The 15,857-nt window shown below is 47.0% G+C and overlaps 1 protein-coding gene and 1 long non-coding RNA gene across 6 annotated transcripts in view; one reads left to right on the top strand and one right to left on the bottom strand.

Annotated features, from left to right (window-relative positions):
- pdgfra (platelet-derived growth factor receptor, alpha polypeptide) overlaps positions 1-15,411 on the bottom strand; it is a 26,068-nt gene extending 10,657 nt beyond the window's left edge. For 2 of the 4 annotated variants that reach the window (XM_064333966.1, XM_064333965.1), the window contains exons 1-16: positions 15,116-15,411; positions 11,289-11,370; positions 10,901-11,182; positions 10,414-10,671; positions 9,803-9,933; positions 8,023-8,176; positions 7,036-7,228; positions 6,802-6,920; positions 4,890-5,201; positions 4,268-4,534; positions 3,866-3,999; positions 3,176-3,344; positions 1,871-2,060; positions 1,317-1,432; positions 1,044-1,170; positions 739-935 (exon numbers count right to left, since the gene is read on the bottom strand). In XM_064333966.1, coding sequence (XP_064190036.1) covers positions 739-935; positions 1,044-1,170; positions 1,317-1,432; positions 1,871-2,060; positions 3,176-3,344; positions 3,866-3,999; positions 4,268-4,534; positions 4,890-5,201; positions 6,802-6,920; positions 7,036-7,228; positions 8,023-8,176; positions 9,803-9,933; positions 10,414-10,671; positions 10,901-11,182; positions 11,289-11,346 — 2,707 coding nt within the window. In that variant the 5' untranslated portion in view covers positions 11,347-11,370; positions 15,116-15,411. The remainder of the gene's footprint in view (positions 1-738; positions 936-1,043; positions 1,171-1,316; positions 1,433-1,870; positions 2,061-3,175; positions 3,345-3,865; positions 4,000-4,267; positions 4,535-4,889; positions 5,202-6,801; positions 6,921-7,035; positions 7,229-8,022; positions 8,177-9,802; positions 9,934-10,413; positions 10,672-10,900; positions 11,183-11,288; positions 11,371-15,115) is intronic. The other 2 variants (XM_064333968.1, XM_064333967.1) reach the window with 2 other exon arrangements.
- Positions 5,870-15,857, top strand: part of LOC135254040 (uncharacterized) — a 38,172-nt gene continuing 28,184 nt past the window's right edge. For both annotated transcript variants that reach the window (XR_010329753.1, XR_010329752.1), the window contains exons 1-2: positions 5,870-5,994; positions 7,110-7,172. This is a non-coding gene — a long non-coding RNA (uncharacterized LOC135254040). The remainder of the gene's footprint in view (positions 5,995-7,109; positions 7,173-15,857) is intronic.

Raw genomic sequence — 15,857 nt, 5'->3', positions numbered from 1 at the left:
ATTACCCATAACGCTTCAGCACCATTACCCATAACTCCTCTGCACCATTACCCATAACCACTTAGCACCATTGTCGCGGGGCGACATAGCTCAGGAGGTAAGACCGAGTGTCTGGCAGTCGGAGGGTTGCCGGTTCAAACCCCGCCCTGGCGTGTCGAAGTGTCCTTGAGCAAGACACCTAACCCCCAACTGCTCTGGCGAATGAGAGGCATCAATTGTAAAGCGCTTTGGATAAAAGCGCTATATAAATGCAGTCCATTTACCATCCATTTACCATTTACCCATAACCCTTCAGCAACATTACCTTTAATTCTGCAGTACCATTACCCATATCTTCACAGCATCATTACCCAAAACTCCTCCACATCATTGCCCATAACCCTTCAGCACCATATCCATAACCCCACAGCACTATTCCTCATAATCCCACAGCACCATTACCCAAAATCCCACAGCACTATTCCTCATAATCCCACAGCACCATTACCCAAAATCCCACAGCACTATTACTCATAATCCCAGAGCACCATTACCCATAATCCCACAGCACTATTCCCTATAATCCCACAGCACTATTACTCCTAATCCCACAGTACAATTACCCATAATCCCACAGAACCATTACCCATAATCCCACAGCACCATTACCCCTAATCCCACAGCACCATTACCCACAATCCCAGAGCACCATTACCCATAATCCCACAGTACTATTACCCATAATCCCTCAGCACTCACCATTTGACACCAGCTTGACCTCCCTGCTGACTGCCGCCAGCTCATTCCGGGCCAGGCAGCGCACGGATAGCGTGGAGTCCAGCTTGGCGAAGAACACCTGGCTCTCCAGGTTGTTGTCCTCATTGATGTGCGTCTCCACTGTGATGTCACTGGAGTTTACAGGTAGGGGGATCCACTGGGAGGAGTCATTAGCACACCTGGGGAGGCAGTAAAACTCATGTCATTCAGTGCTTGTGTGTGTGCTAATGTAAGTGTGTAAGTGTGAGAGAGAGAGCGAAAGTGTGTGTGTATATGACAGTACTCACTGTTTGATGTTGCTGCAGGTGAACCACTCTACCTCTGGGGTGGGCAGGCCCCTTGCGATACAGACCACCGACTGTCCGGTGGCCGAGCCATGATGCAAATCTATCAGATCCACGATCGCCACGGGAACTACACACACACAGAAAACAGGTAAACTCTACCACTGCAGAAATACACACACACACACAGAAAAACAGGTCAACTCTACCACTGTAGAACTACACACACACACACACACACACACAGATGGCACATACATGCATACACTGCCTCACCTTTTACTTGCAGAGTGAAGTTGAAACTCTGTGATTGGTTCCCGTTATCCACTCGGATGGTGTAGTTGCCACTGTCCTCTTCTTTGGCTCGAATCAATCTGAGAATGCTACGATACCTGCAAACCGAATCACCCAAATTCAGCAAGAACTCATCCAATACCCCACTATGGTACCTGCAGACAAAATCACCCAAATTCAGCAAGAACTCACCCAATACCCCACTACGGTACCTGCAGACTAAATCACCTAAATTCAGCAAGAACTCACCCAATACCCCACCATGGTACCTGCAGAACAAATCACCCAAATTCAGCAAGAACTCACCCAATACCCCACTACGGTACCTGCAGACTAAATCACCTAAATTCAGCAAGAACTCACCCAATACCCCACCATGGTATCTGCAGACCAAATCACCCAATTTCAGCAAGAACTCACCCAGAACCTCACAGTGATGCCTGTAAACCCAGTTCACTTGAAATCACCAGAAATCACTGAAACTATTCATTCATGGACGTGAGACCCGGCAGTGTTGAATAGGCGGAGCAGCTGACCTTGCTTCAGTGATTGGCTGGAGGCTGCTGGTGATCTCAGCGCTGATGTCACTGAGTGCAGCCCCGTCCTTTAACCAGGTGACCTGGGGGGCGGGGAAAGCGTCGACCATGACGGTGAACTCCTTGACCTCGTCGAGCTCGGCAAACTGTGAGCATACGAACAGGGGGTCCAAGGAGACGAACGGCCGGGCTGGGGGGGGAGTCAGACATGAGTATGAGCGTTGTACAGCTGGGGGGGGGCAGTCACACATGAGTATGAGGTTGTACGCTGGGGGGGGGGGGAGTCAGACATGAGTATGAGCGTTGTACAGCTGGGGGGGGGGGGGGAGTCAGACATGAGTATGAGCGTTGTACAGCTGGGGGGGGGGGTCAGACATGGTATGAGTTGTACAGCTGGGGGGAGTCACACATGAGTATGAGAGTTGTACAGCTGGGGGGGGGAGTCAGACATGAGTATGAGCGTTGTACAGCTGGGGGGGGGGGAGTCAGACATGAGTATGAGCGTTGTACCGCTGGGGGGGAGTCAACATGAGTATGAGCGTTGTACAGCTGGGGGGGGGGAGTCAGACATGAGTATGAGCGTTGTACAGCTGGGGGGGGGGAGTCAGACATGAGTATGAGCGTTGTACAGTTGGGGGGGGGGGAGTCAGACATGAGTATGAGCGTTGTACAGTGGGGGGGGGGAGTCAGACATGAGTATGAGCGTTGTACAGCTGGGGGGGGGGGGGAGTCAGACATGAGTATGAGCGTTGTACCGCTGGGGGGGGGGAGTCAACATGAGTATGAGCGTTGTACCGCTGGGGGGGGAGTCAACATGAGTATGAGCGTTGTACCGCTGGGGGGGGAGTCACACATGAGTATGAGCGTTGTACCGCTGGGGGGGGGAGTCAGACATGAGTATGAGCGTTGTACCGCTGGGGGGGGGAGTCAGACATGAGTATGAGCGTTGTACCGCTGGGGGGGGAGTCACACATGAGTATGAGCGTTGTACCGCTGGGGGGGGAGTCACACATGAGTATGAGCGTTGTACCGCTGGGGGGCCGGGGGTGTAGTAGTACATGAGTATGAGCGTTGTACCGCTGGGGGGGGGGAGTCACTGAGAAGTTCGACATGAGTATGAGCGTTGTACCGCTGGGGGGGGGAGTCAGACATGAGTATGAGCGTTGTACGCTGGGGGGGAGTCAGACATGAGTATGAGCGTTGTACCGCTGGGGGGGAGTCACACATGATCATGAGCGTTTTAGGGCAGGGGGCGGGGTTGTGGGCAGGGCTGGGACAGGGGGCGGAGTCATGGGCAGGACTCACCATACACAGTGATGGTCATCTCCCTGGTCAGGCTGTCACTGCTCATGATGTCATTGATGGAGCAGGCGTACAGGCCGCTGTCCTTCGTGGAGGCCTGTGGGATGGTGAGCGTGTAGCGGATCTCCTGCTCCTTCTTATTCTCCCGCACAGTCTTCACTCCTCGCTGGGCCTGTGCCATCGCCACAGCAACACAGTGTTTACACACAACTACAACATAAACACCCACATCTTTACAACACACACTACTTACACACCACTGCACCATAAACACCCACATCTTTACAGCATGAACTACTTACACACAACTGCACCATAAACATCCACATCTTTACAGCTTACACTATTTACACACAACTGCACACAATATACCATTTACACACACACACAACTGCACGCAATATACCATTTACACACACACACAACTGCACACAATATACTATTTACACACGTCTGTGTACTTCATGCTGTGTACACACATTTATACAATGCACATAATTCATACACACAAATATATATTCCATGTAATAATGTATAAGTATAAGTATGGGGCTTGTAGAGTCCATGTAAAGCTGTGCTTGTGGGGGCTGACTGAGCAGATTCTGAAGAGGTCATGAGTGCAGAACAGCCTCACTCTTCACACCCTGTGTCCAGAGGATCCAGTAGCAACCTGACTGTTTACAGGGACCTCACCATCTTTCCTGGGTACTTCCAGTGGTCCTCCAGCATCTCACTGCCATGTGCCACACACGTCACCACCAGACTCTCCCCTACTAACAGCGCCGCCCTGGGGGCTTGGAGGTCCACCTGCAGCCCCGACGAGCCTCCTGAGGACAGGGTGGACAGGAAGTGAAATATGTAGTGTGAGTTCAGTGTAAGAGCAAGAAGTTATATGTAAGAGCAGGAAGTTATATGTAAAAGCAGGAAGTTATATGTAAGAGCAAGAAGTTAAATGTAAGAGCAGGAAGTTAAAAGTAAGGGCAGGAAGTTAAAGGTAAAAACAGGAAGTTAAAGATAAGAGCAGGAAGTTAAATGTAAGAGCAGACTCTCAGGGAGAAGAGAGGACCACCCCCTCACCTGCCCCTGCAGTCTCACCTGTCCAGCCGTGGACGATGTACTCCTCGCTCAGGTGCTCCTGCCCGTTGATGGAAGCCCTGCAGACGTAGGTGCCGGAGGGGAAGAGGCCGATGGCTCCGCGCTTGCTGTCATACTGGCAGGGCACGGGTCTCTGCGTGTCAGCGTTGATCAGGGTCACGTTGGCACTGGGGTCTGTGACGCGGCACTGGATCTCTACCTCCTCGTGATTGGTCAGAACGTGGTTGGCAAACGGAACCATTGAAGGGACAAATGGAACATTGGGGTCTGGGGGTGGGGGAGGGGCCTCATGTTAAATGGCTCTTCACAGTAACCATGTAAAGAGCATAGTTTACTTTCTGAGACTGTACACGCACACACACATACACACGCACACACACACTCACACTCACACACTCAGACACACACACACACTCACACTCACACACTCAGACACACACACACACAAACAAGCTCACACTCACACACTCACAGACACACACACACACAAACAAGCTCACACTCACACACTCACACACACACACACACACACACACACTCACACTCACACACTCAGACACACACACACACAAACAAGCTCACACTCACACACTCACAGACACACACACACACACACAGGTACCTGGTACATAGACGTAGATGGAGCTCTCCTCCAGGTCCTGCTCCGTCATGTTCCCGTTGGCATAGTAACAGGTGTAGAAGCCGGTGTGGGCGGCTGTGGCGTTCTCCACGGTGACAGGCGTGACGAACAGGCCGCTGTTGTCCTCCACTGTCCCCTCCCACAGGGCGGGGTCCTGCAGGAGGGGGGTTTCCCACACCACCTCTGCCTCCCCCCTGCAGGTCAGCCGGAAGGAGGAGTGCAGGGCCACCACCATGTCCTCCTCATGGGGCAAGATCTCCGGGGACAACAAGGACTGCAGCGTCTGACTGTGAGCTAAAACACACACACACGTTATAAACACACACACATGCATGTTATAAACACACACACACAGGTTATAAACATACACACACACGCATGTTATAAACACACACACATTATAAACATTCACACACATGTTATAAACACCCATACACGCATGTTATAAACACACACACACACGCATTACACAAACATGTTACACACATGCATTACACACACACTACACAAATATTATACCCAGACATGCACTATACAAACATGATAGCAGGATTATCACAGCCAGCTATATACAAATTATTTTGTTAAATCAAATATCAAATCAATCTAAAGAGGCAAGCAATATTCAAAATGTCTTAATTGTATGAATTAATTGTATCTCTTTCTATTCTTAGAATGTATTTAGAGGTCTAAAAATTACATAGGGTACCCTTTTCAAAGGCTTTAAACTGGCTTGCTAGATCGCCTATTACTTCTTTGATGCAAGCAAACTAGAAAATTGCTGGGAATAGTGTTCTATCTAACTAGCTGCTTGTAATAAACATTAGTTTTGCATTAAGGTGTGATTTTGTTTCTGTTTGTTTCTTTAAATGCCGGTGTTGCGCCGTTTTTCCAACCCGACGCAGCTATCGGCTCCCCTTCACCTGAAAGCGCACGTAGTTTCACGTGCACGTTCACATGAATGGGAGCCGGAAATGGCGGAACATCCGCTACTGTCGCGTTTGAAAACTTTGAAGCGGGCTACACCAAAGAAATGGAAGGCAATTTACAAGAAGTGTACAACAAAATGAACTAAGCGATTCACAAGGTATGTTCACGAACTTATCATTTGAACCGTTTGTTAACCAGCTGTTAGCTGTTAGTTAAGTTTAATGTTAGCGAACTTTGAAGTACCACTGACTATTCGCATTTTAATCTGATTGACGGCGTCACTGCTCGGTTTTATATAGCTTCATTCTTTCGGCTTTCCCATAGCCTAGCCTACTTGGGACTTCAGTTAGACAACGTCCTAAAGCATGAACAGCATATACTATAGTTTTCCCCACACATAAAACGTTGAAAACGATAGTTGAGATACAGAATGTAAGCTTGCTAGATAAGTTAGGTAATAATAATGCTGCCTAATACTGTGGTCGCGAGACTTGATTCATTGCGCTTTCAACGTAAATAACGTTAAAGCTCAGTTTCAAAAAGGCATCAGCCTGTTGCATGCTAGTGTTCATTTTCTACCGCTGCAAAAGTTGTCGACCTTTTGTTTGTTCTTGAACAATGAGAGATTTCCTTTCTGTAATAATTGGACTAAAATATTTGTTTGATTATAAAATGTCTAAAGTTGAGGGAAGAAAGTTCAGTGTGTTATCCCCCCCCCCCCCCCCACTTTCATCTATCCTAGGCAGAATAATCATGCAAAATGAAAAAAAAAAAAACAGGAAAGGATTATATATTTTTTAAATGGGATAATTTGAATTGAATCCACCTGTACTGGGCCAACAGCGGCCGGTAACCCAGTAGGGGTGGTGCACAATTGGCTCGGCGTCATCCAAGGGATAAATGGGAAGCATGCAGTTGCAGACCCCCTGTTAGCACGCACACACACGCACTCTCTCTTTCTTACTCTTGACTCTCAGGAGGAAGGAGATTTGGGTAGGCGGGCTGCTGTCGCTGGATGCGATGACGCTGTAATTCCCGCTGTCGTCCTCTGTGGGGCGTGTGAGAGTCAGAGTGCTCTGGTACCTGTGAGCAGGGGGTCAGGAGAGGCTGTCACTCACACTCCCAGGAGGCGGGGCTAATTAAACGATCAAATCACACTCCCAGGAAGGAAGTTTACTGTTTAATTGACCGATTGTACCTTGTCCCCCCGATGTGTCTGGTTTTGCTGAACACCGCCTGGTTGCTGTTGTCGATGACGACGGCGTCCCTCAGCCAATGGACTGTGGGTGCTGGATGCGCATCGATGAACACGCTCAGCTCCTTCTCCTCCTGCAGGTGAGCAAACTCCACCGCTGCCAGTCTGTGCTCCACCGCCAGCCTGGCCCTCTCCGCTGCACACAAACAGCACAGAGAGATCACACAGGGACCCAAACACCAGCCTCAACACCGACCCAAACACCGACCTCAGCACCGACCGCTACAATGACTTCAACACCGACCTCGGCACCGACCGCTACAATGACTTCAACACCGACCCAAACACCTGCCTCAACACCGACCGCTACAATGACCTCAACACCGACCGCTACAATGACCTCAACATCGACCTCAACACCGACTGCTACAATGACCTCAACACCAAGCCAAACACCAGCCTCAACACCGACCCAAACACCAACCTCAGCACCGACCGCTACAATGACATCAACACCGACCCAAACACCGACCTCGGCACCGACCGCTACAATGACTTCAACACCGACCCAAACACCTGCCTCAACACCGACCGCTACAATGACCTCAACATCGACCCAAACACCAGCCTCAACACCGACCTCAACACCGACTGCTACAATGACCTCAACACCATGCCAAACACCAGCCTCAACACTGACCTCAACACCGACTGACCGCTACAATGACCTCAAATCCAACCTCAATACCGACAGCTACATTGACCTCAACACCAACGACTACAATGACCTCAACACCAACCTCAATACCAATAGCTACAATAACCGCAACACCAGCCTCCACACTGACCACCACACCGACCGCTACACTGGCTGCAACACCGACCTCAACACCAGCCCCAATACTGACCTCAACACCGACCTGAATACCAACCGCTACAGGAGATAGAGGGGGTGGGCTTTGTGGGTTGGGGGATTCTTATTGGACGTACGGTGGACGCTGATAGTGACGGTCTCGCTGCGGGTCTCAGCTGTCAGCCTACTGGTGACAGAGCACTGGTACTCTCCCCCATCCTGCAGAGAGGCCTTCTGCACACTCAGAGTGTACAGAGCATGCTCCTGCGTCAGCTGCTCAAACTGCTCCACCTGCAGGAGACACACAGCATTACACACACACACACACACAGCATTACAGTATCACACACACACACACACACAGCATTACACACACAACACTCTTACAGCATTACAGTATCGCACACACACAGCATTACACACACACACAGCATTACAGTATCACACACGCACAGCATTACACACACACACACATACACACACAGCATTACAGTATCACACACACACAGCATTACACATACACACACAACACTCTTACAGCATTACAGTATCACACACACACAGCATTACACACACACACACAGCATTACAGTATCACACACACACAGCATTACACACACACATACACACACACAGCATTACAGTATCTCACACACACACACACACAGCATTACACACACAACACTCTTACAGCATTACAGTATCACACACACACAGCATTACACACACACACACAGCATTACAGTATCGCACACACACAGCATTACAGTATCACACACACACACAGCATTACACATACACACACACAACACTCTTACAGCATTACAGTATCACACACACACAGCATTACACACACACACACACAGAATTACACACACACAGCATTACAGTGTCACACACACACAGCATTACACACAGACATACACACACACAGCATTACAGTATCACACACACACACAGCATTGCAGTATCACACACAGCATTACACACACACTCTCACACACACACAGCATTACAGTATCACACACACACAGCATTACACACACAACACTCACACAGCATTACAGTATCACACACACACACAGCATTACACACACACACACACACAACACTCACACAGCATTACAGTATTACACAGCATTACACACACACACACAGCATTACACACGCACGCACGCACGCACGCACGCACACACACACACAGACAAACAGACAGACAGACAGAGACACACACAGACAGAGACACACACACACACACACACACACACACACACAGGCAGATGTGTGTAAATCTGTTTTAAAGTGACAGACTCCTGGGAATGCCATTCTCTTCCCGTCTGGAAAACAGCTTACTGAGATTCCACAGTAAACCAGACATGTGTCACATTGTTCTTTGGAATTCCTACATACGCACACACATGCACACAGGCACACACACACACACTCACATATGCACACACACATTGTTGAACAGAAGCAGTCAATGACCTTTACCTTTCTGTAATTTTCTTTTGACGTGTTTGCAGTTATTTTAAATGTTTTTCTTCATAAAAAAGCAGGTGTGTGTTTTACTTTCCCTTATATGACTATGGCATCCTACTACTGGAAACAAATGTGATATGTGAAAACACACAGTTTGAATTTATAATAATAATAATAATAATAATAATAATAATAATAATAATAATGACACCAGCCTGTAAGCAGACGTGGTTTATTAAGAGCCTGCCCTCCTGCCTCTATCGAAACGGTGGGATCGAACAGAGAGTTAATTTCCCGCACACTAAAACCGTTTTATAGCACAAACGACCAACCACATCGCAGGAGCCACGAGCACCATATCTGAGAATAACAGCAGTGGCTCTCTGTCGCCCCCGTGTGGCTGATCTATGTGTCGCGTGAGATAAAGAGCCTTGCCTGTTTGCCGGGGTGCAGCCAGCGTTGGTCGTAAATGGAGCTGGCCGGCGCCACGCACGTGATGTTGAAGGGCTCTCCTTCCCGCAGAGACACGCGACTGGCTCGCAATTCCACATGGAAGTCGGTGTTCTCTGGACGGGGCAGGACGACACGACGGGGACAGGTCTTAAAGTAGAACTAAATTAACCATCACAAACTTCCAAACAGCTGCGTTTAAAGCAAACCCGACACCGCTACCACGAACTTAGGAACGGAATTCTGTGTCTCAACTACAGGTTCGTTCCACACCAACACTAATAATAATAATAATCAGGCACGTGCAAATGGGGTGGCTCCAGGTGCCCAAGCGCCTGCCCCTTTTGCCCCCTTGATAAAATAAAAAAATAAAAATAACTTACTATTATTGTTACTGGCATTCATTTTCAGTTATTTTAGTAAACTAATATGTAAAGTAACTGGGTGTCATGAAACTGTTTTTCTAGGTTGGTGTGGCATTTTCCCTCTTTGAGCACCTGCCCCTCAAATCATCTCTACACGGCCCTGATGATGGTGGTGATGATGATAATAATAATAATAATAATAATAATAATAATAATAATAATAACCCATACCTCTGTTGTCCCCTACGATATATTTGATGCTGTAGCTTTTCGCGCCGTTTGCAGTGGTTTCACACATGTAGGGCCCGGTCGGGAAGTCACCGATGAAGCCCATCTTGCTGTCGTACAGCCCGGGAAGCTCAGCTCCAGTGTCCGCGCGCCTCAAGACCACGTGTGACGCCGGGTCGGTTACACGACACGGAATGACCATGGAGTCCGTGATCACGTGGTTGTTATACGGGGTCTCGGGAACGAAGGGCACTTGTGGATCTGAGCCAATGCAGCCAAAACAAATAATCAATCTGTGATCAATCAGTAATCAATACGCTGCAGAACACTGCCGAGGTTTGGTTATAATCTCCACTGGCATAATTAAATTGAATGTCTGCGCCATTGCAACCCTGATGCCAGTGGCAGTATATTTGGGCTCACTAGCTCACTAATGATTATTAATAGTCATGTTTTTCGCAGTAAAACCAAGACGTCGCAGGCCGCTTACCTGGAACAAATATGTATATATCTGCTACCTCCTCCTCTGCGTCGCCTCCAGGGTTGCTGTAGTTGCAGGTGAAGAACCCGGTATTTTGCGCAGTTGCGTTCTGGATGGAAAGCGTTGCGGTGAGAAAGCCAGGCTCGTTGAGGACCTTGTGCGGCTGCGGCCCGGTCCATTCCACAGCTCTCTTCCCGGTGCAGCTAATATTGAACTGAGAGTGCAGCTGCAGTACAAAGTCATTCTGATTAGACACGATTTTTGGAGGAGAGGAAGTTACCGTTTGGAAACCTGCAAGGAGAAAAAAAGATTTATTTTCGACAAGAAAAAAGTTATGGGGAACTATACAAGCACACACACACACACAAACACACATATACACATATACTCGCGGTACCTGATAGCATCCCGAGCAGTAGAATCTCAACAGCCAGGTATGTCCTCAAAGCATCCATGATGTTGGACGTCAAGTTACCCTGCTGTGAAGGAAAAAATATATATTTATTATAAATTGATTTTTTGGTCATTAAAGTAAAGCTTAGGCTAATATCATCCCAGTGGTATCTGGTAAAGACAGAGTAACGGAGGAAATCCGCGCTTCCTCTGAGCTTCTTCGTCTCTGTTCGCCCACGCGCAACGGGCTGTCTCGGGCCAGCAGTGGAGAGCTCACGGAGCCAGCGCCTGAATCTAGGGAGATTTCATTTTTAAATAGAACTTAATCACAAAAGAAAATAGACCTAAATGAAGCTATTACGCAGTTAAATAGGTTATGTAATAAATATATTAATAACATTTTTTGCATATCAGTACAAGAATTGAATTGCTTTTAAATTAGCCGGGTGATTATAAAATAATATAGTTCGTAATTCATTTTCTTTCATGGAAGATTTTTGACAGCAGGCAGTGTGGATGTAGGCTGTATAGAACTGCGAAAAATTATTTTATTTATTTAGGTCATACGTCGTATCCCTTTACCTTCTATTCCTGCAAATTATCTGGCAAACCAGCGTAACCGTTAAAATATGTTTGATGAATCAGATATCGCATACTTGCAGTATGAAAGATAAATAGGGATAACTTAAAAGTTAAACGGTACCCCATAATCCTCGTGCACATAACGTATCCAAATGTACTCTGTTCGTAGTGAGATGTATGTGTGTTCGTATGAGCAAGTATCTCCCCGAGGTCATACCATCTAAGATGGTTACATGTTAGCCTATATATTAGACCTGGTATGTTTTCTAGTACTATTTTACACCTCGCTGTTAACCGCGGCTCTGTGTATAAGGCAAAGGTCAAGTTCTGGGAAAACGTTGCTTAACAGAAACCATTCGTGCTAAATATATTAGGATACGGTTACTCCCCACGCCCCATCACTGAAAGAGAACTCCCATTAGGTTGATAACCAGGAAAATAATCGTTTGATGGCTTCAAACAGCAGATGAAAGCAGAAAATGTAAACGACCGCTACCAGCGCTGTATCTCAACGGGACGCTTGAAAAATGCGCATATGGGGTGCTGGTTTACAATGCGGATTTATTATATTGTGTATAACCAACTCATAATACTTTGCTCAACAAAACAGATGATGATGCAACAGTTGCTCAAACCAAACGACAAACTCAGACTCTTATACGAAAACGAAATTATACAATGAACAAAAAAGGGGTATCCTCAACTGGCGGATACATAAACTTGGACGGGGTTGAATTAACTGTGTAACGCGAAGTCTGCGAATGGCTGGAGATCAGGATTTAGTTACAGACCTCAAGAGGGCGACACAGTATGCGTTTTCGTAAGGAACAGTTAAACGTCCACATTATTGTACTGGGAAAATTTTACAGTGTTTGGATTGTAGGCCTAAATAAAAACGTATCGTGTAACGGTTCTGTTTTGCTTAGAAGAAATGATATTTCGGTGTTTTCGCGTGGATTCTAATAACTTTGGAACTCACTTGAAAATGGGTGACGGTACGTTTGAAAATCGGTTCAATATATTTTATTAAGCTTATTTTATTAAGCTTATTTTCACATTTACCCGGGCTTTACTTTACTTTTTTTCATAAGTGATCATTTAAAAACGTTTCAGAAATTTTAAAACGTTTCAGAAAACGGTTAAACTTCGTTGACCACGTACTTGAATACACGTACTGACTGAAAAAACAGGGGTAGAGTGAAGCTGAGATTTATAAGTCGTTAGTTTGACCAAAAGAGTGTTTTCAATCAAGAGCCGGACAGGGCAGCTCCGCGGGGCGCGCGCAGGACAGGCAGTATCTGAGAGTGTTTTATCAGTCTGGCGCGGGGCTCTCTGATGTCCAGGGACCTGGAATCTATCAGCGCAGCAGTGGAGACGCCACTCAGGCGAGCCGCGCGCTCCACGCAGCTACAGCAACAGCAACAGCAACGCACAGGGCGCGCGCAACATTGGGTCCCTGTTCATTGTTCTTTTGGTTCTTAATTCTAGTGCTGCACGCATGCCCGTGCAGCGTTGCGAAACGCGCTGTGCTCAAGAAGTACGGATGCAATACGACTTCATTAGCCTTTTATATTGGCTGTTGTGATTAATCCTGCAATAGCTGGGTTTCTTTTTCCAAGTATCCGACACCACTTCACCCCCTCCACCCACTATCTGCTGTTTTAAATATTGGACCTAAACCATGTTTTAAAACGGAAAAAAGATAAAACAGTCCCGCATATGGCTGAACCAGCCGAAACTTGTTCATCTCCATTCTGCAGTCCGTTTACACCAGTCCACTCATGTTCGGACTAAATAGACTAATTGCCCCTGGGGTGTCGAGACTGTAATTAAAGCGCCATTTCTTTGTTGCCATTCGGGATGTTGCACTGGCGTGGGAACTCGTGCGTGGGATCCATTTAAAATGACATCCCTGTAATCCGCTTTGACAATGTCAAGCGTGCGGTTTACAGTTATTATTTCATCTAGCGTTTTTGTTGCAGTCTCTCCCTCTCGCGCTCAGTTGCTTCGGCGCTGCGCGCTCTGCGTCCACCTCAGCGCGAGGGACAACTGAGGGAAGAACACTTCAACTCCACCGCTTTCCACACAATTTAAGCATAAAATTAAGTCTCACGTGCGAAGAATCGATTTGCATGGGAGCACAGCGGTGGGAATGAGCTAAAGATAGAGTGGAATATCTTTAGGGTAAGGGTTATCAGGGAAAACATTCAGGCGTACAGGACGAAAAGAGGGAGCTAATTTATTGGGAAATTTTTACATGTTTGTGACCTGAATGCCCGGAAAATAAGTAATACACATATTGTATAACCTGCTATTTTTTTGGCTGCAAACTGTATAGTCTATTCCCGTTCCTATTCCGAACCGTATGCTTGAACTCCACGCGGCAGGAGGAAACTGTAAAATACTGAGCAATTCAGTTCATAACGCTTGTGATTTCTGCAATTTTCTGAATGTACTGGGACTTTTCAGCTCTTCGCACCCCCACCCTAACCCAAACGCTTTCTAACACTCCTCAAAGGGTCACCAGTAAACTCCCACACCCAAACCCCCACCAAAAAAAGTGTTATTAGAAGCAGTTTTCAGGTATGCCTTGAATCTCAACCTTTTATAGATTTATAAAATGCAGTTTTTTAATATAAAAACGAGGGGGGAGGGGAATATAAATGCTTCGCCGTCTGGTACCGATTCAACCCGCAAATCCCAATGGGGACGTGGCCAGCTCCGTCCGTAATCCTCAGACTCGTAATGAAAACCCTTCACACGTCCAGTTTAAAATGTCCCATTAAATGCCCGGACAGCATCCCTGACTCGGACCGCAGCCCCCCGAAGTCCCCTCCCGCTGAGAGACGGGACCAGGCGGCCTCTTTTATCTCCGCGTCTGGAGGTGCGACCATCTGTAGCGCAGAAATTAGTCTGTACTCCGGGAGGGTTCGGGCTGCGCTTGGAAACTCTCCGCGCTTTAAAGAAATCCGTGTTTTCCTGATGAATATTAGGCAGAAAAAAAGCTACTGCATCCCGTTTAACCTCCGAAAACCGCGCAGAACAACCCAGACCCTCCCAAACGAGTACAGGAACAGTAACAGAGTGATTTACCACTGACTGTGCGATGTCAAAAGGGAAAAAGACCAATTCCGGTGAAATTTTTGCCTATTCCACAAATTTCAAACAAATCCTCAAATTGACTTTTTTCTTACAATATGCCATTGCAATGAATGCAGTGGTTTGTTACCAACCACGAAATGCACTAACCTGGCTGTCAGGTATGGATATCTTTCCAATTTGCGAATGCAACACCTTTGAATTCCTTTGGATGGTTTTTCTTAATTTAAAAAAGCACAAGAAGAATTTAAAAAGTATATCTCACGCGCCTCTCTTCCCTGGAAAAAATATCCACGGTTTCTTGCAGCTGTAATCCACCGAGCTGAGTTAAACCATATGCGCTGGTCCGTCCGCGTCCCGGCTGCGCTGCGTAATGCGCTTCAAGCACACTGACTTGTAATTGATTCAATGTAGCAGTTCATCCTTCCCCCAAAACTAATCATCTGCCTTAAAGTAAATAACTATCCGGAAATGAAGCCCCCTCCCTCCTGGACTGCCTTTTAAAATAAGAGTCCTGGTTTCTCCAGCGGGACAAAGAGGAGTCAGATTTCGCCTAGCTGTGCAATCGAGAAGGAGGCGCCTAACAGACCCCGAAAGGGTTAAAAAGCCATATGTTTTTTGGAGCGTCAGTCCTTTTAGGCTAAGCATTCCGCTCAGCCGTTGGAAGTTAAGCAACTCGCGGTTGATAGCGAACTCATTCAGCATGTTTTACACATCGAAACTTTTTTTCATTTAATTGTGTCAAAAAGTTACATTTCTTTTTTTTCTTTGGGGGGGGGGGGTCTGGTGGTTGAGGTGGGTTATGAAGTGATAACTTCATTTTGTGAATATTTATATTAGGTTACTAAATGTAAAAAAAAAAACACGCATATTCATTACAGAATTAAGGCAC

The sequence above is a fragment of the Anguilla rostrata genome, chromosome 4 (genome assembly GCF_018555375.3).
Source record: "Anguilla rostrata isolate EN2019 chromosome 4, ASM1855537v3, whole genome shotgun sequence".
NCBI classification, from domain to species: Eukaryota; Metazoa; Chordata; class Actinopteri; order Anguilliformes; family Anguillidae; genus Anguilla; species Anguilla rostrata.
The sequence above is the reverse complement of the archived record's forward strand: the minus strand, read 5'-3'. Positions and strand labels throughout refer to the sequence as shown.